This window comes from Myotis yumanensis, unplaced genomic scaffold (assembly GCF_028538775.1).
Source record: "Myotis yumanensis isolate MYYU_CA2020_CCGP unplaced genomic scaffold, mMyoYum1.0.hap1 SCAF_7, whole genome shotgun sequence".
In the NCBI taxonomy this organism is placed as follows: domain Eukaryota; kingdom Metazoa; phylum Chordata; class Mammalia; order Chiroptera; family Vespertilionidae; genus Myotis; species Myotis yumanensis.
This window is the reverse complement of record NW_027223758.1, coordinates 15,576,065-15,600,773: the sequence shown is the minus strand read 5'-3', so window position 1 is coordinate 15,600,773 and position 24,709 is coordinate 15,576,065. Positions and strand designations below refer to the sequence as shown.

The 24,709-nt window shown below is 51.8% G+C and overlaps 1 protein-coding gene and 1 pseudogene across 2 annotated transcripts; both read right to left on the bottom strand.

Moving 5' to 3' along the window:
* Window positions 1-3,630: 3,630 nt before the first annotated feature.
* LOC139014455 (large ribosomal subunit protein uL5-like) lies at window positions 3,631-4,370 on the bottom strand (annotated as a pseudogene).
* Window positions 4,371-22,386: 18,016 nt separating this feature from the next.
* On the bottom strand, window positions 22,387-24,431 carry NKX2-2 (NK2 homeobox 2). 2 transcript variants are annotated; one of them, XM_070421419.1, is made up of 2 exons: window positions 23,872-24,431; window positions 22,387-22,949 (listed from the first exon to the last, which is right to left on the bottom strand). In XM_070421419.1, the coding sequence occupies exons 1-2, from the start codon at window positions 24,128-24,130 to the stop codon at window positions 22,387-22,389; spliced, it is 822 nt and encodes a 273-aa protein (XP_070277520.1). In that variant the 5' UTR covers window positions 24,131-24,431. The 2 variants fall into 2 exon arrangements, with proteins under 2 accessions (XP_070277520.1, XP_070277521.1); XM_070421420.1 differs by lacking the exon at window positions 23,872-24,431 and adding an exon at window positions 23,205-23,250.
* Between the last annotated feature and the right edge of the window lie 278 nt (window positions 24,432-24,709).

Here is a 24,709-nt window from a genome sequence, read left to right as displayed (position 1 = left end):
CATTTCCCCAAACCTGAAAAGGGTGATTGCTTGCTGCCAGACAGCTCAGGGCATCTTAATCTACATGTTATTGCCTCCTACTGGCCAAACACCTGAACAGCCGTAGGCAAATCCCCCCATTCTGACAATGCTTCTGTATATGAAACCTGATCCTTTGAAGTGTATATCTCTGCCTCACCTTAGGACAAATAATAAATAGCAAGGGGTTCTGAGACAAGGAGATCTTAGTTTCTTTAGCTAGGCTCCTCTGACCCCCAAATGCCTTTCAAAATTAGGCTTCATCTCTGAACTCTTTATTAAGTTACACACAGCCTTGTCCAGATTGCTGAACCCTTCTAGATGCTGGAACAAGAACCCCGGCAGATGCTGTCAAGTTCTACAAATGCTTAGCGGTGGTCACTTGGTGCTGCTTGCATGGGGCTTCAACATCTATCCCCTCTTTGTCTCCTAGTGCAGCTTCTCCATCACGCAGCATCTCAGCCAGAGATGTTTTATCCTGGAGGGTGGGCCCAAAGCAATGCCAATAACAGCAACAGAAAATAAGGAACACAACTCATTCAAAATGCTTGCAAACTCTTCCGAAGGAGAAATACAAAATTCTAACTTAGAAAAGGAAGATTTGAAAGTGACTATTAGATACTACTATTCCTGTGGTCCACTGGGCCACGATCCTCCACACAGGATTCCTCCCTGGGCCTCGCTCTGATGACCATACACTTCATCCCAGAACTGACATCTCCTTTACTCGGACTTCCTTCTCTGGATCCTTGGTCCCAAGTCCCAGGAAAGAAAAGACCAGTTTCCATCTTCAGAATCCCAGTGGGAATGGTGTCTGTCTCTAATAAAGACAACACTTTTCAGCATTAAACAGGATATTGATCATCTCAATCTGAAAGGCTTTCCTAATAACAATAAAATAAGTATTTTCCTACCTCACATCCGCTTAATTAGAACGGGTTTACCAAAATGGTCCCTCCTGGGGGGAAGGGGGCTCACCCTGAACAAACACTGCTTTCCACTTTGGCATCTAGAAGCTGTTTATATGACCCATCCCACCTCACCCCACATGCAGGAGTTTGAAGCGATTGACGCCCACCTCCCGCCACCCCCCATGGAGGTAGTAACTGCAGATGTGGTGGCAACAGCAAGAGAGCTGAGGTGGAGCCTGCAGATGCGACTGAATTGCGGGCAATCTCATGATCAAACTTTATTGATGAGAAGTGGCTTCTTATGGGTGAGCAAAGAACGTGGTGCGTGAGAAGGAATCTACTCTGAAGATGCTGTGAAGATTGTTGAAATGACCACGAAGGATTTAGACTATTACCTGCGCGTATCGGTAAAGCAGCAGGGTTTGAGAGGATTGGCTCCAATGCTGAAAGGAGTTCTACTGCGGGTAAAAGGCTGTCAAACAGCATCGCACGCTGCCGGGAAACTGTTCATGGAAGAGACAGTTGGTGCAGAAAACATCATTGTGGTCTTATTTTAATAAGTTGACACAGCCAATCCAACCTTCAGCTACCCCGAGCATCAAGACAAGACCCACCACCAACATCAAGACAAGACCCACCACCAGCAAAGATTATGACTCGCTGAAGGCTCAATGATGGTTAACATTTTTAGCAATAATATATTTTTAAATTCAGGTATGTATGTTGTTTTTTTAGACAAAATGCTATTTCACGTTTAATACTCTACGGTATGGTGTAAACATAACTTTCATATGCACTGGGAAGCCAAAATATTTCTGTGAGTCACTTGTTGCAATATTCACTCTCTTGTGCCGGTCTGGACTATCTATGAGGTATCCCTGAATTGAGAACGCACCCAGGCAGGTGAGGATCATTCTGACAGCAAGAGGATTACTTCAGAATCAAGACTTTAGATTTCAACTGAGCTGGGCAGGTGGCATTTGAACAACCCTTTCTCCATCCCTGTTGTTTCTAAATGTCCGCTCATGAAAATCAAAACGACCTCGACTTTCCCTGTGGGTTTTCAGTTCTCGAGCAGCCTTGACCCTTCAAAACAAGGAGCCTTTCCCATGGAGCCTTTTACACTTCAGGGTGGAAGATGGCTCCATCCCCCTTGTCCATGTTTCTCCTGAGAAACCAACACGAGAATCAGGCACGGTACTTGACCAGGACTACTCACAGCCATCGTGGAGGCAGGCCAAGCAGACGTCTGTGGCCACCTTTCTGGGTCTCAGTTGTTTTGAGGACAAGCTCTATGTCTTGAAACTTGAAAGACGTTTCCAGTTCATAAACACTGACATGAATGCCCACAATGGAGATACAAACAACACATTTAAAATGTACCTTATTTAAAAAATTGTGCCTGCTTCCTCGAAGCATATTCAAAATGGGGGTGAGGGGATTGGCATCCTGGGGCCGGTGTTCAGCATCCGCCAACACTTCCACCCCTTCCCGCCCCCGTCTCTGTTCATCATGTCACCGTGTAGCATTTCATCTCTGAGGGCACCTTTAATGTTTGGTTGGATGAGACCGAAGTGCAACTGTGAGACATCACAGTGGGGGTGAGAGGAGGGGGGTTGCTATTAGGAAGAAATCCTCACGGGCATTAACTCGGTTTTGAAATGCCTACACGTCTTCTCAAAAGTGTCCCTGTGAATGAGGGAAATAGAGAATCACCAACACAGGGATACCTGCTCTACAGGTAAGACACCTCACTGGATGCCAAGATCAGAGGGCAAATGCCTGAAGGAAACAGGATATCTGCGTAGAGTCCCCTCCTCCACCAAGGTATTTGCTGATTACAAAGGGAAAAGCAGTAGCCTTACAGGGGAGAAACCGGGCAACACCCCCTTAGCCAAGTGACCAGGGCTAACATCACCATCGGTAAGACACAGCGACGTTTTGTACCCTGACAGCTCGTCCTGAGAGGACACAACACGACTTCTGTGGTTCTTGCCCTGGTGCACAGTTTGAGTGTCAAGAGGAAACATCAGACAAACCCCAATTGAAACATTTATAAAGTAACGGACGAGGACTCTTTAAAGGTTTCATGGTCATGAAAGACAACGAAAAGCTGAGGAACTGTCCCCAGTGGAGATGACTAAGCAGACATGACAATTAGAAGGAAAGAGGGATCCTGGAGAGGGCCCTGGACCAGAAAAGGGATGGCAGTAGGAAAACAGGGCAATTCACAGCCAGTCTGTAAGTGGGAGTGCTGTGCCCCTGCTCATTTCTTGGTTTTGCTAATCATTCTTCGGGAATGTGATAGGACCTTAGGTGAATCTGGGTCAGGGGCAGGTGGAAACTCTCTGAACTATTTTTTGCAACTTTCTGAAAGTGTAAGGTAATTTTGAAACACAAATTTAAAGAAAAAAATAATAATTCAGAAGTGTCCTTTTGAACCGGCAGTCTCCAAGTATAGGTAGTTGCTTTGGCAGGTTTCATTGGCCCCCAGATGCAAAGCCATAAAATTGCTTTTAAAATGATAATATAGAACTATTCAAACCAGATTCTTCCCATCTTAAGAGAACAATTGAACCCTGGCTGGTTTCCTCTGTGGTTAGAGTGTCAGCCCATTCTATTAAAGCAAGAAGAAAAGAGGTAAAAAATATTTTTTTTTCACTGAAAATATTTTATTGGCCTTTTGGATCGAAACAAGAATTTACTTGCCAGGAAGGATGATGCTGCCCTACTGCTGGAACCAGCGCAAGGCCTCCCCTTTGCTGATTCTGTTCGGCCCTAATGCAGCCTGTCCTGCATTTCTTGTCTGCGATGCTGAAACCTGGCCCACCCAGCACCACACAGAAGTCCAGGCCATAGATACCAATGCTTGGCTCATATTTATCCCCAGGTCGGTGTGTTCCTGGATCCCCAAACCTAAGTTTCCGGTATCTGAGAAGTCATTTCTTCGTAATTGGCACTCTAGTCCCCTTACCCGAAGGCAAACTTCGGCTCGTGAGCCACATGCGGCTCTTTGGCCCCTTGAGTGTGGCTCTTCCTAAGCCGTAGGAGTACCCTAATTAAGTTAATAACAATGTACCTACCTATATAATTTAAGTTTAAAAAATTTGGCTCTCAAAAGAAATTTCAATCATTGTACTGTTGATATTTGGCTCTGTTGACTAATGAGTTTGCTGACCACTGCTAGACCTTTCTCTGAGATTTCTCCTGCCTCAGCCCCACGGACTGGCTGTGAACGGCGATCTTTTCATTTCTCCTGATGTCAGAGGATCTGACGGTGGACCTGCCCTTGGAGAGCAGGGAATCTGGCCTGTGAGCTGCTCCAGGACCTCAGCTGCCTGGCCTGTCGGTCTCCGCTCTCCTTATGCAGATGCTGAAGCAGAGCTTGCGGGTGCGAAGCTCCCGCATGGAGTTCTGCTTTTCACCTTGATCCTTGGCCATGATGGGAAACAGGAGGGCTAACAAAGTTTTAAATAATTGTTTTTACTTTCAGTTGCAGTTGATATGCAATACTGTATTTGTTTCAGGTGCACAACATAGTGATTAGACATTGAGGTTGTTGTTGTTTTTTTAAATAAATTTTTATTGATTTCAGAGAGGAAGGGAGAGAGATAGAAACATCTATCATGAGAGAGGATCATTGATCAGCTGCCTCCTGCACGCCCCCTCCTGGGGATTGAGCCAGCAACCCGGGCATGTGCCCTTGACCGGAATGAAACTGGGACCCTTCGGTCCACAGGCCAATGCTCAATCCACTGAGCCATAATTTGTATAAATTATGAGATGGTCACCTCGATTAGCCTAGTCCCCATCTGACAACATCGATAGTTGTGACAGTATTACTCACTATATTCCCTGTGCTGTACTTTATATTCCCCCACGACTGTTTGTGTATAACTGCTGGTTTGTACTTTTTAAAAATATATATATTTTTTGATTTTTTACTGAGAGGAAGGGAGAGGGATAGAAAGTTAGAAACATCGATGAGAGAGAAACATCCATCAGCTGCCTCCTGCACACCCCCTACTGGGGATGTGCCCGCAACCAAGGTACATGCCCTTGACCAAAATCGAACCTGGGACCCTTGAGTCTGCGGGCCAATGCTCTATCCACTGAGCCAAACCGGTTAGGGCTGATTTGTACTTTTTAAAAATATATATGTTTATTTTTAAATACATTTTTATTGATTTCAGAGAGGAAGGGAGAGGGAGAGATAGAAACATCAATGATGAGAGAGAATCATTGATTGGCTGCCTCCTGCATGCTCCCTACTGGGGATCGAACTGACAGGGAATTGAACTGTGACCTTCTGGTTCATAGTTTGATGCTTAACCACTGAGCCACACCAGCTGGGTGCCAATTTGCACTTTCTAATCCCTTCACCCTTTTCACCCATCTCCCCAATGTCCTCCCATTTAGCAACCATTCGTTTGTTTTGAACAGGTAGTGATTTTGAGTAATTAGCCCGAAAGTAAGTTTGACCTAAACACAGATGAGCTGATCACAGAGCTGGGACTTTAGTCAGTACTCAGCATTCAGACTGATGGTAATAACAGGAAAAATACCAAAGGAACAACCCAGGGTTAAACCCCCTGGCAGAGAGGCCCTGTTCTAGGTGCTTGGCACATATGTGGTTCTAGGAGTCGTGTTGTCAGGTGGTCTCTCTTATCTTCAAGAACATAGCCTGTGATCAATGGTAAAGGCCCAGGTTTGGCACGATGAATGTGGGTGGCAGGGAGAAGTGAAATATTACAGGAGGCCTGTGTGCTGAAGGCCAGGGGGCAGATGGCGGAGAAGGAGGAGGGAGCCTTGCTTTGCTTTGTGAAGCTGGAGACCACTTCCTGGCCTGGGGGTGGAGGGTAGGATTGTGCTTATTCACAAAAGGAAAGGGAGAATTTCCTTAAACTTCCCCTGTCATGTTAGCTATAATTTTTGAAGGGTGCATTAAATTACAGAGTGGTCTTTAGTGAGTTTGAAATCATTAAGAACCAGTAATCCCATTAGGTGGGTAGGTTTAGTTAGCATTATCCTCAACTTTCTCAAGTAATATAAAAAGGAAGAATTTTTATTCACAGAGAAGTTATTTGGGCCCTGGCCAGTGTGGCTTCGTTGGTTGGGTGTTGTCCCGGGCACTGAAAGGTCACTGGTTCGCTTCCTGGTCAGGGCAATGCCCAGGTTGTGGGCTCAATTCCCAGTAGGGGGCGTGCAGGAGGCAGCTGATTTTTGTTTTGCTTTCTTATCAATTTTTCTCTTTCTCTTCCTCTCCCTTCTCCTGTCTCTAAAAACCAATAAAATTATTTTTTTTAAAAGAAATCATTTGGAATAGTTTGAGAATTTTATGCCTTATATTTTTCTGCTCAGCTGTATATTTGAAAAGTCAAACTTTAGCTGTTATTGCTGGAGTCATTATGCATGTAGAAATATACATTCAAACAGCATAGGTACAAAATGAACACAAAACATCCTAATCTTACTCCTCAGAGATACCATATTTGATCACGTCTATTTTTTGGTTCTTATGCTTATTCACACGGAATTTAAATAGTTTATTTACTCGGAAAGGGCATATATTTTTAAGCTTATTAAAAGCCCGAATTGTGTATAAAATAGTGCACCATTGTGTGTTACTCTAGGAGGAATTGACCTACCAAACATTTTATTTTATTTTATTTTATTTTTTTTATATATATATTTTATTGATTTTTTTTTACAGAGAGGAAGGGAGAGAGATAGAGAGTTAGAAACATCAATGAGAGAGAAACATCGATCAGCTGCCTCCTGCACATCACCTACTGGGGATGTGCCTGCAACCCAGGTACATGCCCTTGACTGGAATCGAACCTGGGATCCCTCAGTCCGCAGGCCGATGCTCTATCCACTGAGCCAAACTGGTTTCAGCGACCTACCAAACATTTTAGAAACAGATTTTTTTTCTAACTTTTTCAACAGAGAGCTCTAAAATGTTGATATTTCATGTAAAAGTATGTTTTCAGCAGCGGACACAACCATGAACAGCTTCATTGCAAACATTACTAAACATACATTAAAATATTTGAATAACTTTCATGCCTTGTAAAATTGGAAGGACCGTTTAAATGTATGTGGTGTTAAAATGTCTAAAAGATAATTTTGCTTCTAAGACCAGCTTTATCAGAATCCACTGTTATATTGTAACATAAATGCGCATACTATAAATGCTGGGGGAAGAAAAAGAAAAAAAATCTAAGATTTGAAAACTTCCTGTCAGATGAAATGTTACCAGTTTATTATTCTGTGATCATTATCAAAGTGTTTCTTATCATTACCTTTTCTTACTGCTCAACCACACAGCTGAACATAATCAGAGCATGATCTCCAATGCACTGTCATTAAAAGTAAGGGTTCAACTCAGCCAGCGTGGCTCAGTGGTTGAGCATCGACCTGTGAACCAGGAGGTCACAGTTTGATTCCCAGTCAGGGCACATACGTGGGTTGCGAGCTCCATCTCAGTGTGGGGCGTGCAGGAGGCAGCTGATGAATGATTCTCTCTCATCATTGATGTTTCCATCTCTCTCTCCCTCTCCCTTCCTCTCTGAAATCAATAAAATATATATTTTTAAAAGTAAGGATTCAGGTAAAAACGAATTGCCTTGTATATTTTGCACCCTTTGCACCTGAACCCTCTGGATTACTGCTGCCGGATGAATTTGTATCCCCTTTCATTTGATTAATTAACTCCCCTGCAGTAATTGTTTCAGCATCTGCCTGCACATGCAGCCTCTCCAACCGCACTGCCCAGGTCTCCATTAGAACCTTTCATTTCACCCCCCCACCCCCTGGGTTGGTGGGGAGGGGGGGTGGGGGAAGGAGGGGGGCTTGATGGCAGCGTCCACGATTGCTTTGTCTAATTGGAAGGGCCAGGGTGGTGAACTTTGAAAGGCTGTTTGCATCAAGAGTGGCATTTCAGTTTGCCTTGTCACTTGCTCCTGTTGCTGATGTCACGTCTAATTTTACGAAATGTTATTATGCCCGAAGGAAGGGGTGACATAGGAGTTGGGAAGGGTTAACATGGGAGCAAACGCTGCGGACCATCTGCCCATTAAAACCAAAATTCTGCCTCAGGGCAGGGGTGGAGAACGTCCTGCCCGCGGGCCCTGTAAGGCCTGTGAAACCATTTGGTCGGGCCCTGCCTAGGCATTAGGGGCGAGTCAATTAAATGTTTGACCAAATATAGCAGGCTGATTTTGTACTGGCCCGTGAATGATGTTATAAATATCCAAATGGCCCTTGGCAGGAAAAAGGTCCCCCACCCCTGCTCTACCGTCTTACCAGGACTTCCTGGTTAGCGGGACTTAGACGCTCTTCCCTGACACAGAAGCCAGTCTGCCTGCCCTCCAGGGGAGACGGCAAGTCCTGGCTGGTCTCCTTGTCCTGATTCCCCTGAGTTGGCAAAAGGGGCAGCTGGTGGGAGAGAGGACAGGGGTGACTCAGGGGAGTCAGACACGGCTGAAATGAAGGCGCTCTTAAGCTGCAGTTTTTCATCCCTAAAGGGTAGAATTAATAGTGCAATTTAATTTCTTTTATAACCAAAATGCCTTCTTCTGAGAAGGGTCTAGAGGAGTAATGGCCTGTCAAGAGCATCTCAGCTACACCAGAGATTAAGAACCCCTGGGAGGTGGCTGAGCAGTAAGGCATTGCTCTCCGCACCCCGCCCCCCCAAGGTCCCCAGGCCCCATTTCAGCCATATATATACTCAGGAAGCAATCAACACTCCTAATTTAAAAACAACCTTCTAGTTTTTATGGAATGTTATCCAGATGGAGGGCAGAGCGAGTGTGTGAAGGGGTAAACATGGAGCCCCACTCGCCCCCACTCCCCAACCCTTGCCACCGTGGCTCTTCATTTCAGAGTGAGCTGGAGGCTTCATGAAGCAGCTGAAAAGCTGTGGATGGTGGGTAACAGCAGTGATGTTAATTCACACCTTATGGGGCGGTAAGACGGGCTAACTCATACTTTTCCTTCCACAGCTCCACACAAATGTTGGGTATGGTCTAGATCAGGGGTCCTCAAACTACGGCCTACGGGCCACATGTGGCCCCCCGAAAACATTTATCCGGCCCGCCAGGTGTTTTTGCCGCCGCTGTGTGCATAGGAATTTGTTCATAGTTTTTTTTTAAACTATAGTCCGGCCCTCCAACGGTCTGAGGGACAGTGAACTGGCCCCTTGTTTAAAAAGTTTGAGGACCCCTGGTCTAGATGTTCCCTGGTCAATACGGGAGCCACTGGCCACATGTGATTATTTAAATTTAAATGGATAAAAATTAAATCAAATTTTAAAATCAGTCCTGCCTCACACTAGCCACCTTTCCAGTGCTTGATGGCCACAGTGGCCAGGGGCTGCCACAGTGGCCAGGGGCTCCCATAGGTGGCCAGGGGCTGCCACAGGCGGCCAGGGGCTCCCATAGGTGGCCAGGAGCTGCCACAGGTGGCCAGGGGCTGCCACAGGCGGCCAGGGGCTCCCATAGGTGGCCAGGGGCTCCCACAGGTGGCCAGGGGCTGCCATGCTGGAGAGCGCAGACCCAGGACACTGCCCTCACCGCAGGAATTCCCACAGACAGGGCACTCGAGGGCTTCTTTACCTTGTTCCCCCTTCACTCCAGAGCCTGGCCTGGGCCTGTCCCCCCAACTTTCTCCTTTTCTCTCCAACACCCTCCGTTCTCACTCATGCTGAGGGTTTGAGCCCCACTTCCCTTACCTCCTCCAAGTCCTGTGTTGTGTGTGTGTGTGTGTGTGTGTGTGTGTGCGTGTGTGTGAGAGAGAGGATTCCCATGGGGAGTTCAGCTTCACAATTTTCAAATAATTTGACACATTCACTACCTCCTTGTGACACCCATAGAGTTAGGAAGGGCAGATATATACTTTTTAATTTAAATTTTAAAAATGCTTTTATTGCCCTGGCTGGCATGGCTCAATTGGTTGAGCATCATCCCATGAACAAAAAGGTCTCTGGTTCAATTCCTGGTCAGGGCATATATCCAGGTTGTGGACTTGATCCCCAGTAGGGGGGGCGTGCAGGAGGCAGCCCGTTGATGTTTCTCTCTCACATTGATGCTTCTCTCTCACATTGATGTTTCTCTCTCTCCCTCTCCCCTCCTCTCTGTCTAAAATATCAATAAAAACATATTTAGAAAAAGATGGTTCATAGGTTGATGCTTAACCACTGAGCCACACCGGCTGGGCTATACTTAAAAACGTTTTTAACCAGTGGGGAAACAGGCTCGGAGAGCACAAGTAACTTGTCCAAGGTTGCACATGACTCAGGCTTCTTCTCATGGTTTGTGCTTTGTACACATTTACTACAGTCACATGGTCTTAATTTCGAAGATAGGTCAGTGCACTCTTTGCCGTGTCTCCCGAGCAGGGTGCTGTGGAGAGGAGGAGTGTTGGCAGCAGGGGCCCAGCTTGGAGGCCCCGCTCTGTGTGAGCCGCCTGGCTGTGACCTGGGACAGACGATTCCCTCTCGGGTCTGTTTCCTCATCTGAAAAATTCGGGGAGGTAAGATTTCAGGATGCTACGATTTCTTCATGCTCTAATCGTCAACGTATATTTTGGATTACTTTTTACTCATAGGGCTCTTGATTATTTCCCAAATGATTCAAAGACCTTTAAAAAACTTTCCCTGGCCCTGTTCCCGGGTGGCCATGATTCCAGCAGGCTTTCTAGTGGTGACTTAATAGGGTCATCTTTAGCAACGAGGTGTGAGTGTGACGTTTCATCTAGGCCGGTGGTTCCCAACCTTTTCTTGGCCATGCCCCACCTAGGCATCTCTAAAATCCTGATGCCCCTGCTGTGACATATAATTCTTATTATTCAAAAAGTGAGCTCCTATTCACGTGGAGGAAGCCTAAAAGGCCATTAGCTTGGTCTAAACAAACTTCCAAAGAACGTGGCATCCATGAAAGAGAAAAATAAAAGAACAAAAGGACAGTTGAAATCCTGAGGAAGAAATCTCTAAGAAATTGTTGGAAAAGTAATAATAATATAAAGTGATATGTAAAGTGAAAAAATAGCAAATAAAGTTTCAAAACATATAATAGAGAACTGAAATGCATTAATATGTCACAATATATATTTATATACTGTACATGAGGCCCCTAGAACCATAAGAAATGCAAAAAATTCACTGTTAATAACTCATTCTCAAATTGCCCCCCTTAAAAGTCAAATTGCCCCCCTGTGGGGCGTGTGCCCCATGTTGGGAACCACTGATCTAGGCCCTCACTACCCCACAGGTAGCCCTGCAGCAGCAGCAGCCCCCAGGAGCCTGTTAGACGGAATCAGAATCTTATCAAAATCCCAGATGAGCCCTAACCGGTTTGGCTCAAGGGATAGAGCGTCGGCCTGCAGACTGAGGGGTCCCAGGTTCGATTCCGGTCGGGGGCATGTACCTTGGTTGTGGGCACATCCCCAGTAGGAGATGTGCAAGAGGCAGCTGATCGATGTTTCTCTCTCATCGATGTTTCTGGCTCTCTATTCCTCTTCCTTTCTCTCTGTAAAAAAATCAATAAAATATATTTTTTAAAAAATCCCAGATGATTCATTTATGCCCCAAAGTTTGAGCAACTCTGATCCCTGCCCCGAGGAGACAAGAATAAAGGCAAGTCACCTACTAGACATCTGCCTTAGAAGGGCCAGGCATACACACAGGGAGCCTGTCATGGCTCCAAACCCTCCCGACCTCTCCTCTCAGGGCTTTGCAGTTAGTCTTGGAGCTCCTCCCCTGGGCAGGGATATAGTCTCTCCTGCATCTGTCCCAGAGACATGAGAGGATCCGAGGAGAACACTGTTGGCGCTGCAGTCCACCTACTGAGGGAGTCACATCTGCTCTTACAGCCTCCCTCCCATCTCACTGAGGCTGACTAACGCTCTCTGGCCGCGAGCAGCCTTTCCATGCACACCCATGGCCTGTGTGGCCGTGACGGTACAGATTGGAACTGGGTCCATGGGGTACACTTGGGTGGACTCGGGCCAATAATGTGGCTGTGAGTCACTGAGGGCTGAGGGGTGCTGGCGTCCCTGGAGCCCACAGGGGCCTGGAGCAACACATTGTCTCCGGGGACAGAGGGGAGAGCAGGATCCCACCAGGTCAGAGCCGTGGGCAATGCTTATTTCAACCTTGACAAGAGGACACAAGAGGACGAGGTGGGATTCAGGACTCAGAAGTCTAAGGCCAAGTGAAATTCAAGGTAAACATGTCTGGCTCTGAGGCTCTGAAGTGCCTGTGTGTGTGAGCCTGCTCGGGCTGCCATAATGAAGTACGGAAGACAGGAGGGAGGAACAGCAGACGTGTCTTCTCACAGTCCGGGGGCTAAGCATTTGAGAACAAGGAGGCAGCAGGCCGGTTTCTCCTCGGGCTCCTCCATGGCTTGTAGCTGGCTGTCTTCTTGCTGTGTCCTCACAAGGTCTTCCCTCGGGGTGTGCTGATGTCATTTCCTCCTCTTTATAAGGGCGCCAGTAATATTGGATTAGGGCCCACCCATATGACCTCGTTTTAAAAACTACCTCTTCAGCCCTAGCCGGTTTGGATGAATGGATAGAACATCAGCCTGTGGACTGGAGGGTCCCAGGTTCAATTCTGGTCAAGAGCACATGCCCAGGTTGCAGGTTTGATCCTCAGTATGGGCTGTGCAGGAGGCAGTGATCAATGATTCTCTGTCATCATTGATGTTTCTATCTCTCTCTCCCTCTCCCTTCCTCTCTGAAATCAATAAAAATATATTTTAAAAGAAATTACCTCTTCAGCCATGGCCGGTGGCTCAGTGGTTAGATCATAGACCCTTGCACCAAAGGGTCCCAGGTTCGATTCCTGGTCAAGGCATGTACCTGGGTTGTGGGTTCGCTCCTCACTCCCAGACAGGATGTGTGTGGGAGGCAACCAGTCTATGTGTCTCACATCAATATTTCTCTCAATCTCTCTCTCTCTCTCTCTCTCTCTCTCTCTCTCTCTCTCTCTCTCTCTCTCCTCCTGCTCCTTCTTCCCTTCCACTCTCTCTGAAAAGCAAAGGAAAAAATATCCTCAGGTGAGGGGGAAAAATTACCTCTGCAAAGACCCTATATCCAAACACAGTCCCACTCTAAGGCTCTGGGAGTTGGGGGTAGAGCATGGAATTTGGCGAGGAGGACACAGTTCAGTTTAGAACACACACCCCCACAGCCTCTCCTGTGCAGTGAGCATGGCTCTTCCCGCCTGAGGTGCCACACCCTGGGCTGTGCTGTGTGTCCCCGCATCCTGTGTTCCCAAGACAGAAGTCCCCACGGAGGCTGGGCTCCAGGGAAGCCAACTGGCCATCAAGTGTTTGGGACCCAAACCTGACCAGTGGGACTGTGCTGACCAGAGAGTGCTGCCCCCGAGCAGACCCTCCCCCTGGGGAAGCAGGAAAGCCAGCTGTGCTCAGGGAAGCTGGGCGCTCCTTTCTGACGGGAAAGTACCAGGTCACCGGCCTTGTGGCTGCATCCGGGGGAGCGAGAGCCACAGTTCTGGCTCAGGGTGAGAGCAGCTGCGTTCCCGAGGACCTTTGTCACACAGCTGCCCCAGATCCTGTGCCACCCAAACTCTGCTGAAGACAGAAAGAGGTATGAGTGCTGGTCATCCCCAAGGAACACATGGGGGAGGGGCCTTCGGGATGGGACCTTAGTTCTGGGGTGACCTCAGAGACCAACGTCAGGTCCAGGATGAAGCAAGAAGTGAGACCTCAAGTTTGCGTCCCTCCGTTTGGGCTCCTCCCCCAGAAGCAGATCCTCATGAACAAGTAGTTAATAACAGATGATCCCGGAAGGACCAACAGGAAGTGGGAAGTGAGACAAGAAGGGAAAGAAACCACTGTAGGTGTGTTCAGGAGCAGATTGCCGCTGAGGGCAACTGGAGACTCTGGAGGGTGGCTGAGAACATGTCTCCCAGTTGTCCCACCTGTGCGCCACCCCCCCCCCCCCCCCCCCCCCCGCCCAAGCCACAGTATTTACCCATCAACCTCACCTGGGATTGGTTGAACACCATGAATTGCCCAGCACTTGCAAACGTCCCAGGGGGCTCGCAGCCTCCTGCTCCCCCTCCAGGCAGTGACTGGCAAGTGCTGGCAGCAGGCAGCCCTAAGTACATGTGGGAAGAGGGAGCAGGGGGGTGGGGGTGGGGTTGCTGTCTGCAATGAGAACTTCCTCCAGAGCCATGACCCTTCATGCTTGGAGGAGTTGACCATGTGAGCTGGCGGAGGAGGACTGGACATTGTGGTCAGACTATCAGGTGTCTGATTCCTTATCAAAGACACAAAGAGTGAATTCCTTTGGCTTGACCTCATAAATCCAACCCTCCCACTTGACATTGGTCTAGGCCAGTGGTCGGCAAACTCATTAGTCAACAGAGCCAAATATCAACAGTACAACGATTGAAATTTATTTTGAGAGCCACATTTTTTAAACTTAAACTATATAGGTAGGTACATTGTTATTAACTTAATTAGGGTACTCCTAAGCTGGCCTTTGCTAAAAACGTCCTCAATCTGAGGGATCAACCTCAGCGAACGTACCCCCACTTCTTCTAATGCCACTTCTTCAAAATAGACTCGCCCGGCCGAAAACCGACTTCTGCACATGGGCCACGAAGTTTCAATCGCACCATACGTGCGTGCCCGCACATGGTATTTTGTGGAAGAGCCACACTCAAGGGGCCAAAGAGCCGCATGTGGCTCACGAGCTGCGGTTTGCCGACCACTGGTCTAGGCCGAGGCCATTCTTTTATGTTGTTGCTAGCAGAGTTAGGGACACATGAAGAGGTCTGGAATTAAATGCTTAAATTAGTGTAAATCTCTCAGATTAGGGAACCTAGCACATTTTAACTTATTTTCTCTTTCCTCCACATCAGGTAAAAGAGAGATAATTATTTAAAGATATAAGATCAATTTGCAATTAAAATCTATTTTCCCTGTCCCTTTTATTATTCTGGGGGGAGAGGGGACTTGTGTCTGTCACCAAAACCAAAGAGATGGCAGGCCACACACAGCACCGTGTGTGTGTGTGTGTGTGTGTGTGTGTGTGTGTGAGAGAGAGAGAGAGAGAGAGAGAGAGAGAGAGAGACAGGCTTCTTGAAAGAAGTGAAGGGGCTGCCGCCCATACCAGCCTGGCTGGGGCCTGGCAGGGGCCTGCTCCCTGGAGAAGCCCGCCACCCAGCTGCCTTCGGAAGAACAGGAGGACGTGTTTGCCCTCCCCACCCTCCCCTCTTCTCTGGCAGTGGGATAGGACACCCTGGTGAAGCCCACTCCACCCCCTGGACTTGCTCTTTGTAAGAACGCTGCCTTGTTCATACAAGCAGGTGCTTAACTCCTCTGAGACAGTTCCCTCACCTGTTGAAAGATTGATTGGGTGTGACAATCAGAAGCAAGGATGTAGGAGAAGTGCCAACAGGCACCAGGACGTAGTGGATACTCAATAAATGGTGGTGGTGGTGATTGTCTTCAGGCCTGGAGGCTGAGGGCAGGTAAGTGTGGCTCTCTCTGTACTATCTTGTAAACAAAGGCAAAATTCCTCCGGTGAAAACAAGCAGCAAGACAAGGGATGGAATTTTTTCATGAAGATTTTCACTTGATACCTCTAAGTGTTCTGGCAGGAGGAACATTTTGGGGTGATGGAAATGTTCTATGTTTTTGATTACGATGGTGACAGTTACATGAGTGTTGGCATTAGCAGCCCAAGTGGGGCGGGGGAAGGGAGAAAGGGATTGGGCTGGGACAGATGAGCTTAGCCTCTTCCGCACATTCCAGGCGCCAAGTTCAAGGGCAGGGCGTTTTAATTGTTTTGGAACCAAGATTTAGCAACCTTGGTCCTTCCTTCTCCAAAATAAGTGCGCGCGCGCACACACACACACACACACACACACACACACACACCACCTTAGCCCTGGTGTGAAGGACACCTTCCCAGACATCTCTTAGATCCCGCCCGTGTTTGAGCTGCACTCCATCCTGGGCAGCGCCCGAAGGGGAAGTTTTTTCTTATCCAATAGCGCCACCAGGCGGCCAAATTGATCACCGCAGATTCCCTAATCTGACATAGTCCCGCAGGTATGGGGGTTGGAGGGTTTAAGAAAGTGAAGGGATCAACATTTGGAGCCACGAAAGCCTTTGATGGGAATTCCACCTCATGAATCCACTGGAAAAGATGGAATTTCAGGCCTTATTTTGGTGGTGGTGGGGGGGGAGACACAAGAATTTAATCCTCTCGGTTCCTGGTCTGCTGCCCAGACGAATCCTCTCAGAAAGACAACAGGGCGGGAATGGAGGTAGAAGGAGGCATCTACCGCCTGGTCTCCGTTCAAGTCTCGGATATCCCTGCGCTCCAGTCGAGGCCTCAATACAGATAATCTCAGCTGGAGTGAGGGGCGTTTTCTCGCCTCCATCGCCCAGACCCCAAATCTGGGTGTCAGCGTGGCGTCTCCCCCTGGTGGTCAGATAGCGCCACTGCACCGCTCGCCCTTGGCCCAGGAAAGGCGCGATGGGGCAGAAGACTTCCCTCTGCGCTTCTCGTTGCTGTAAGCCGCACGTGCACCTGCTTGGGATTGGGGTGAGCAGGGGTAGTTGCAGCCCCAACTCGATGGTGGGCGAGAAGTGAGGGTCTCTTCTTCCTATTACTCCTTCTCTTCTCCCCCAAACCAAACACAGAATACTTTCTCATCATTCTCTCACTTCCTGAACCACCTGGACTTACCGCACCCTTGCAGAACCGCCCACCCCGCGGTCGCCCACAAGGTCCATAAGTGCCTGAGAACCGCTCCGGCCCGCGGTGAGCCCTGGTGCCCCTCGTGGAACCCTCCTCATGGCCAGTGCGCGCCTGGACCACAGGATCAGTTCACTGCTGTTTGTGAACTGGGGTGGAGACGGGAGGTTGCACATACGTGGAGACAGGATGGGGAGATTCAAAGAGACTAAAAAGTGCCCCCAAGTGCAGATGGCCCCTGTCGACGGAGCACTTTCCAAGCATCCCGTGCGTAGGCAGGTCAACGCGGAGCGGGTCCGCTCCCACCGCCGGCGGACTCCAAAGCTCTAATCCGGCTTGGGAGCCGCAGAGCGCGGAGCTCGGGTGCCTCCTGGCGGCGACGCGCGGGAAGTTTCTCCAGCCCGAGGCGGTGCGTCTGCGGGATCCGCCCGCGGGCTTGCATTTTCCCACTTGCTCGGTGGGCGGCGCCGAGGCCTATTCGTCTTGTTATTAACAACGATGCCCCGGGAGGAAAAAGAAAATTAAAGCCTTTAAAAACCAGACCGGGTGGGAGGAGAGGGTGAGTGTGTGCCTGTGCACGGGCGCAGAAGCGAGAGAGAGAGAGAGAGAGAGAGAGAGAGAGAGAGAGAGAGAGAGAGTTGGGGCGTTGGTGAAAGCAATAAAACTCAGATCGCTTCCTTGGAGAGATAGCGGCGGCTATAATGCGCTGGGGGGATCAGGGGTTTATTTGAAGATCCTGGATAAAAGATGATATATCGACGCAGTTTAGAGTGTCATTGCGCCTGGCCTCTCAGGAAGCCACAAGTACATATTTCCTGAAATACCTGCCAACACAATATCCAATCCACATGCCACTTAAGCATGGGAGGGGAACCTCAGCATCTCACCAGTTCACGCCTGGTTTCCTAGCTATAGGTTGGGGACACCCCCCCACCCCGCCCCACCCCACCCCCGGGACCCGGGTCTCCTGGACACCCCTCCCCTGGCCTATGTCTTCAGTCCAAGTAATCACTTAGACACGGGCCTTAATAAATACGTCTGAGAACTGTCCTTATGTTCGGTAAATATTGGATTAGTTTTTCAATGACCAGGCTCTTGAAAAGGCTGGAGAAATCCACACCAGGTCTCAACTAAGCCCAACAGTCAATAGGTCAGAAAAATAAGTGATTTCCCTGGTTGGAGTGGGGGTGGGGGGGTGAGAAGGGGGTTCTTAGGCGTATCAAGTTATCTGATTCTATGAAATACCACAGTGGTACTAACTAGGAAAGGGGGGTGGTGCTCAGATTTTGGATTAGCCATAATTCCCACCATCTCTGTTCTGCTCCTTAGGGCGGAATCACATTGCCCCAAGGGGGGGGACACCTGTGGGTTCTATTTTTCTTTCCACCGCACTCACATGAGCTTTCTGTTTAGCACACAGTTTTTGTTGTTGTTTGGGTTGCTTATGGGAGCGTTTGAGCCAGTTCTTGGGGAGGGACATGGCCCGAAAGATCTCCCACTGCCCCGTGACAACGTGGACTGCCTAGGTGAGGCACAAACGGCCACGTTCCGGGGAAGCTTTGCTCTGTCTCCCTGTTGCTGAATTTTGCTAACAAACCGATGCCGGAGACATTAAGAATGAAAGAGGAAGGCCCTCTCTCCTCCTACCCCGGTGGGGGGTAAGGTGAAGATGGTAAAAGAAGTTTTAGATTGGTTTTCCGTAACACCCAGATCCCCGTGGGATCCCTGCGCACAATTCCAATGACTAGGTGTTAGTAACCGAGTGGTGTTGCGTGCAGAGAGGACACGGCTCGGAACCAGCTGGGCTCAGGCCTGAGGGCCCCTTGGACCTCCCTGAGCCTTTCCGGGCAATGCGTGCAAGGACGGCTCTGGGCGCCAGGGCGTCAGGACGCATCCATGCGGGAACCAGGGCACTGGAGGTTCAGCTACTGGGATGGTGAAGCCAGAGAGGGCCAAGCATCCCCCAGGCCCTGGGCACCCAAAGTCCTGAGCCCGGCACAGTCCGAGGCTTCGATGCGGGGCTCCCAGACAAGGGGAGCCAGACACGCAAAGTGCGCGAAATGCATCCAGATACTGAAGGTGCCCAGAGTTACAGCTGATATTTGGTAGAAAAGATGGGGGGGTTCGGTTGGGGGGTGGGGGAAGAGGGAGAGAGATCTCTTGAAAGAGAGAGAAGGGGCGGGGGAGGGAGGAGAGGAGAGAGAAATCCAGCGCTCAGTGTGTCGCCGGGCCTAGGCGGGCAGGCGCCCTCTGAAGCCATCAAAGACAGGGGTGGCTTTTTCCCCTCCTCCCACCTCCTCCCCAATAGATATAGCACGAATTTTTAATGCGTCTTCCTTTCACAGACAACAATAAAGGGTTTGAAAGCCGGACACAATTTGGGTTTTGTGCGGGTCCCTCCTCGCGCTCCCTCGGCCCAGCTGGCCATATGGAATCCAGCATGGAGCCCGTGGATGACAAAGGGACCCAGTGACAGGCCCAACAAAACCCCAAGGAGACTTCTGCCTGACTCCGGGATTCACTGCCCGATAAGCGCGCTGAATGGTGCGGGGTGGGTGGGGGAGGGCGGCCCCTCTCCTTCCCTTCTCTGTCCCCAGAGACCCATTCTCTGTCCCTTTTTAATATGCACGCCTCTAACATCCCCAGCTCCCAGCGCCCCCATTGTGCCGTTTTGTGCGGCCCGCTGTAGATTGGGCGAAGATAGACTGCCAAAGCGGGCCGCCGCCGGGTGCGCTCCCAGGGCGCGGGGGTTAGGGCCACACAGGGCTCCACGGGCGCTTTTATTGACTCCATGGGGACCCGAGGACAGAGAGGGGCGGGTGCCGGGCCCACCTCCCTGGCTCCCTGCCGCTCAGCGCACACCCCAACCGCAGGCCCACGGGCTTGGCCACTGCCCCAAAGCACACACGGGAAGCCCTGCGAGAACTGGGACTTTCCACGCAGCCTCCTTCCCCCTCGGCAGTCTGGAAGCTCCCATGGTCCATCTGGGCCCAGGAAGCCCTGGGGTCAAAGACTGTGGTCTTGGGGCTGGGCCTCGGGCCTCCTGACAGCCCCACTCCCAGAGGCTCTGCATGCGCACCTCCCTGCAGGAGGATCTGGCGGTTACAGGGAAGTTAGGAGCAGGATGCTCAGTGGTTGGCACCGCGGCAATTCGGGCATCCGCTGTTGCACAACAAGCGAGGAGGGCAGAGTCCTCCTGGCCTCCACTCAGCGAGAACAGTTCCACGCCAGCGTGGGGAACAAAGGGAGACTTTGCAGCGTCTAGAAGCCCTGGGCGGACCCGGAGGAACCCGCACCTGGGAAGGGACAGTAGGAGCCGATGAGAAAGGCTCCGGGCTCCCGATTACCCGAGGCGGGTGGGCGAGGCGGGAGGAGCGTTTAATCACGTCCCTGGGCGGGGAACGCTGAGTGCTATTGACGCGCAGAGTTGGTCACACGGATAATCATGTTTGCTTTAGATATTGAATTAAAGCTGATCGCCAACTAGAGGGGGAGCGAGAAGTCAGCTGGGACCGCTCCCTTTGCTCGGCCTCCTCGCCGCCCCTCCCCCCGCCCCCGCTCCCCGTCCACCCGCGCGGAGTGGAGCTGGGGAAGGAGATGGACAGCTTCCCGGGGGACAGACTTTCAGCGCGGAGGCGCCTCGGGGCGCTCCCTTGGCTCTCAACTACAGAGCCTCGTGTGCTTTTGGAAATCCGTGAGCTATGAGAGCGCGATGCCCCCTCCTCCCAGGTCCGCGCGAGGCCGCGTGGGCAGGTGGGCACCAGCATCCGCCAAAGGGGGATGGAACCAGTTGTTTCCCGGAGAAGAGCCGACGCGCCCTCCCCTGGGCGCACCCGGGGCTGTTCACTTTACGCTCCTCTCATCCCAATCTTGGAGGCCAGCGCACCCCACCCCACCCCACCTTCAAACTCAACTTTTTAGTAAGCAATCCACCCAACTTCAGGCCCAAAAGCTGGCCTAGGGCACTGCGCGCAGCCAAAGGCTAGGAGATGACGAGAATGGGGATCCAGTCCCAGGTCAGGGGGCTTGGAGCGCAGGAAGGGTGGGTGGGGGCGGAAGGCAGGGGGAGCCTCTGTTAGCAGGTATTGCCACGGACTCCTGCTCCCCGGCTCCCCCAAGCCAAACAGCCTAGAGGAGGCGCAGCACCCCACTCCCCTCCCTGGCGCCCCTCCTTACAGCCAAAGCCTAGAGCTCCCCGAACCCCTTCCCGCCCCCGAGCCCAGATCTTGGGGCGGTCTCCGGGGCCGCCTCGGGTCGCGGATTTTGAAAAGGGGGTGGGGACAGAGAGAAAGCCGACTAGTCTCAGCCTCAGCCTCAGCGCCTCCCCACCCCCTTAGCGCGAGGTAAATCAAATGCAACAAAGTGAAAGTCATCGAGTGTAGTGGCTTCAACAGCTCCTCAGGCTGAAGGGGCCACTCGTTGATTCGGGCGAGCGAGGGGGGCTTGCTCCCTCGCCTTTGCATTTTCCAAAGTCACTTTTTGTGCCAAAGCCAAGACGCCGCGGCCCCCGATTCAGACCGCGCGCGCGGCCGGCGGAGAGGCGCCAGGGCCGGCGGGCGACCCCGGGCGAAGGTTGCCGGCTCGAAGGCCCGAGGCCAAGCGCTCCCTCCCCAGCGGGGGTCTGAGATGCGGGACCTGAACCGCCCGCCGGGAGGAGGCCTTCCCTGCGCCCCGGGCACCCCTGGCCTGGCCCCCGCTCCCAGCCCAGAGGAGAAGCGCAGGGAACAGAGCTGCAAGCGGCTTGGCCGGGGCCCTTGCCCGAAGCCTCGGCCTGGCGCGGGGCGACAAAATAGGACAAACGAGAGGGCCGGGCGTGGGGTTTTTTTTAAACACAGGATTTTTATTAAAATTCTTATTTAAAAAATCGAAAGCTTTCAGCGCCCGGCGCTCTTAGGGAACCTCACGGAACCACTGGGCCCCAGGTTGGGGGCTCAGGACCCGGGTGATAGGGCAGGGGGCTTCGCGCCTATACATGTTCCTTTTTTATATTTGAGAAATGTTTGCACTGAACAAAATAAAAAAAAGAGAAGGAAACAGAGGTAACCAAACATAAGCAAACCAAAACAAACCACAAAGAAAGGAGGTGGGCCTCTAGGGAGAGCAGGCCCGCCCCGAAGGTCATTTTGGCAACAATCACCACCGATATTTACAACGAAAAGCGAAATCTGCCACCGGTTGTCAGAACGTTCGCATGGCCATAAATAGTTAGCATTTTCTTAGAAAAAGGAGACAAAGATCCTCTATACGTTAACGTTCTCCACTTGCTTTAAAAGAAGACTGCTGACAAGATCGCTACTCACGCAAACATATTTAACAAAATTCACAAAAGCAGGGGGCAGGGGAGGGAGGTGGGTCTTTTTCTCCTTCCGGAGTCAGGACGTTCACTCTGAGTCGGTTTGGGTCCCCGCCCTCCCCTCCGGGGAGAGGCGAAGGAGCGGAGCTGCGCAAACTTTCTGTAAACACGGCTGAAGGAGTTCACCCTCTCAAAGGTTCAAAAGGAGCGAGGGGCCGGGAGGCTCTGGGCGGATGCGTCTGCCACTCCAAGGAGGCGCAGGCAGCGTCCCGGCGCCTCCCCGACGGAGCCCCGAGTCAACTCGACTCCATGATGATAATAATAATTATTATAATAACAACCAGGACCAAGTTCTCCTCGCCACGGCCGCTGCAGCCGGGGTGGAGCCTGGGCCCAGGGCCACGAGTCTCGGAGGGGCGGCGCTCACCAAGTCCACTGCTGGGCCTGGACCAGGGGGTGTGCTGTCGAGTACTGGGGGGCGCCGGCCGAGCTGTACTGGGCGTTGTACTGCATGTGCTGCAGCGACTGCGCGCTGTAAGCCGAAAAGGGGATGCCCGCCTGGAAGGTGGCGGCTGCCAGGTCCTGGGCTTTGAGCGCGTGGCACGGCTTGCCGTCCCTGACCAAAACCGGCACGGCCACGCGGCGCGGCGAGGGCAGGGGCGTCACCTCCATACCTTTCTCGGCCCGGGCGCGCTTCATCTTGTAGCGATGGTTCTGGAACCAGATCTTGACCTGCGTGGGCGTCAGGCGGATGAGGCTGGCCAGGTGCTCGCGCTCGGGCGCCGACAGGTACCGCTGCTGCCGGAAGCGCCGCTCCAGTTCGTAGGTCTGCGCTTTGGAGAAAAGGACCCGCCGCTTCCGCTTCTTGCCCGCGTCCCCCACGCCGCCCGGGGTCTCCTTGTCATTGTCCGGTGACTCGTCGGCGGAAGGCTCGGGAGACTTGGAGCTGGAGTCCTGGGGCGCCGCGCTGGCCGCCAGCCCGTGCACTGAGAGAGAGAGAAGCGCGTCAGGCGCCGGGAGGCCGCGCGCCAGGGCAGCCGGACCCTGCGCGCCCGGAGCCTCCGTGCGCCATCGGTCCTCCGCGCCCTGCAGCCAAGCCCACTGCCTTCGCCTTGGCCCCCCGCACCCCCCCCGCCCCCCCGCGCTCTGCTCCACGCCTGATGGAGCCGTTGGCATCCGCCAGGCGAAAGAGGGGAAGCATCAGGATTGGGGACTCAGGGCTTATGTTTCTGGGGGTTCGCACAGTGTGGGTGCATATTTGGGGGGAGTGGCGCGCGGGAAGATCATCGCGGGTTAAGGGCTTCTGCCCCCTTAAGCAGTTTTCTTCCCGGAGAGACGTGGGCAGATTTTTAAAAGAAAAGCCGGGCATTGATCAGCTCTGGCATTTAAGGCAGATTTTGGGGGCTTTTCTTTTTTTGTTTTCGGACTTTTTTTGACACCCTCCACTCCACACAAAGCGTCCTCTATGATCGGTCAAGGGCCAGGGTGAGCTATTTATACCCGGACCAACAGGCGCCCCCCCTCCCCACCCTCTACCGGTACCCAGTGCTTGGCCGGCTGGTTCCAGGGCTCCAGGCCAGCCTCTCCTGGCTGTCCTCAGGGGACTGGGAGCTACAGTCCCGGTGGGCTTCCGTAACCTTGGGAGTTATTCCCCTGCCCTGTTCCTCTTAATTTTTCTCTTTGAAAAAAAAAATCTGAGACCAAGTCCTTTTACGGGACTAGAAGCGCTTGATGAGAAGGAAACAGGGCATCCTAAACAAGCTTTACAAATCTTGGCAGGAGCGCAGGGTGGAGGATCCGGGCTCCAAAAGCGCCTTTCTCTCTCTCTTTCTCTCCCCACTGATTCCAGCGCTGCGGCCCCAGGCATAGAGGCGGCCACGACCCAGGCAGCCAAGTTTCGCTACTTACGGGAATACTGGAGGCCCTCGGTGCTGGCCAGCCAGCGCGTGTACGGGTTGTCGCTGCTGTCGTAGAAGGGGTTCTTCAGGGGCAGGCTCTGCACCGAGTCCAGGGCGCCCTGCCCCAGAGGACCGGCCCTCTTGGCGGGCTCTGGCCCCTCGCTCTCCTCCTCCGGCTCCTCGGCCACCGAGCCCTCCTCATCGTTGGTGTCCGGCAGGTCCAGGATGTCCTTGACCGAAAACCCCGTCTTTGTGTTGGTCAGCGACATGGCTCGGGACCTCGGAATGTATGCCTCAAAGTTGTAGCTTCACTTGGCCAATTCTTGGCGCTGCCCAGTTGGGACGGGGAGGGGGTGGTGGGGGGAGGGAATGGGGAAGGGGAGAAGGGATGGGCTTTAATTATTGATATAATTATTTTAAAAAAACGGAAGAAAAAAAAAAACCAATGGGGGAAGGGGAGGGGGGATAAAGCCCAGCGCTGGCAGCGCCTCTCTCTTCTCTGCAAAGACGCGGAAATGGATGCAGGGAGCTGGGCGGCCCGGGCGCGGGGCCTCGTTTGTAACTCCAGGAGGGGTGCCAAGGCGGCGTCAGCTCAGGCTTCGGCGGCCGCTCGGCGCGCGGTGGCGGCTGGTGGCGAGGAAAAAATGGGCCATTGCCCGAGCGATCAGTCCATATAAGGCTGGGCTCCACTCGCGAACCTGGGGAAAGGGGGGGGGGAGGGGAGAGAAAGAGGGAGGGAAATAGAGAGGGAGGGATGGGAAGCGAGGGAGGAAGCGAGAGAAGGGTTGGAAAAAAAGGGGGGGGGGAGACATTAAAACCCAAAGGTTGGACACGTGTGGGCGGGTCTT

Excerpts from the sequence above, each read along its gene's own strand:
- NKX2-2 (XM_070421419.1), bottom strand. The coding sequence starts at position 24,130 with ATGTCGCTGACCAACACAAAGACGGGGTTTTCGGTCAAGGACATCCTG. Across the intron at positions 22,950-23,871 it reads CGAGGGCCTCCAGTATTCCC|TGCACGGGCTGGCGGCCAGC; the intron begins GTAAGTAGCGAA and ends TCTCTCTCTCAG.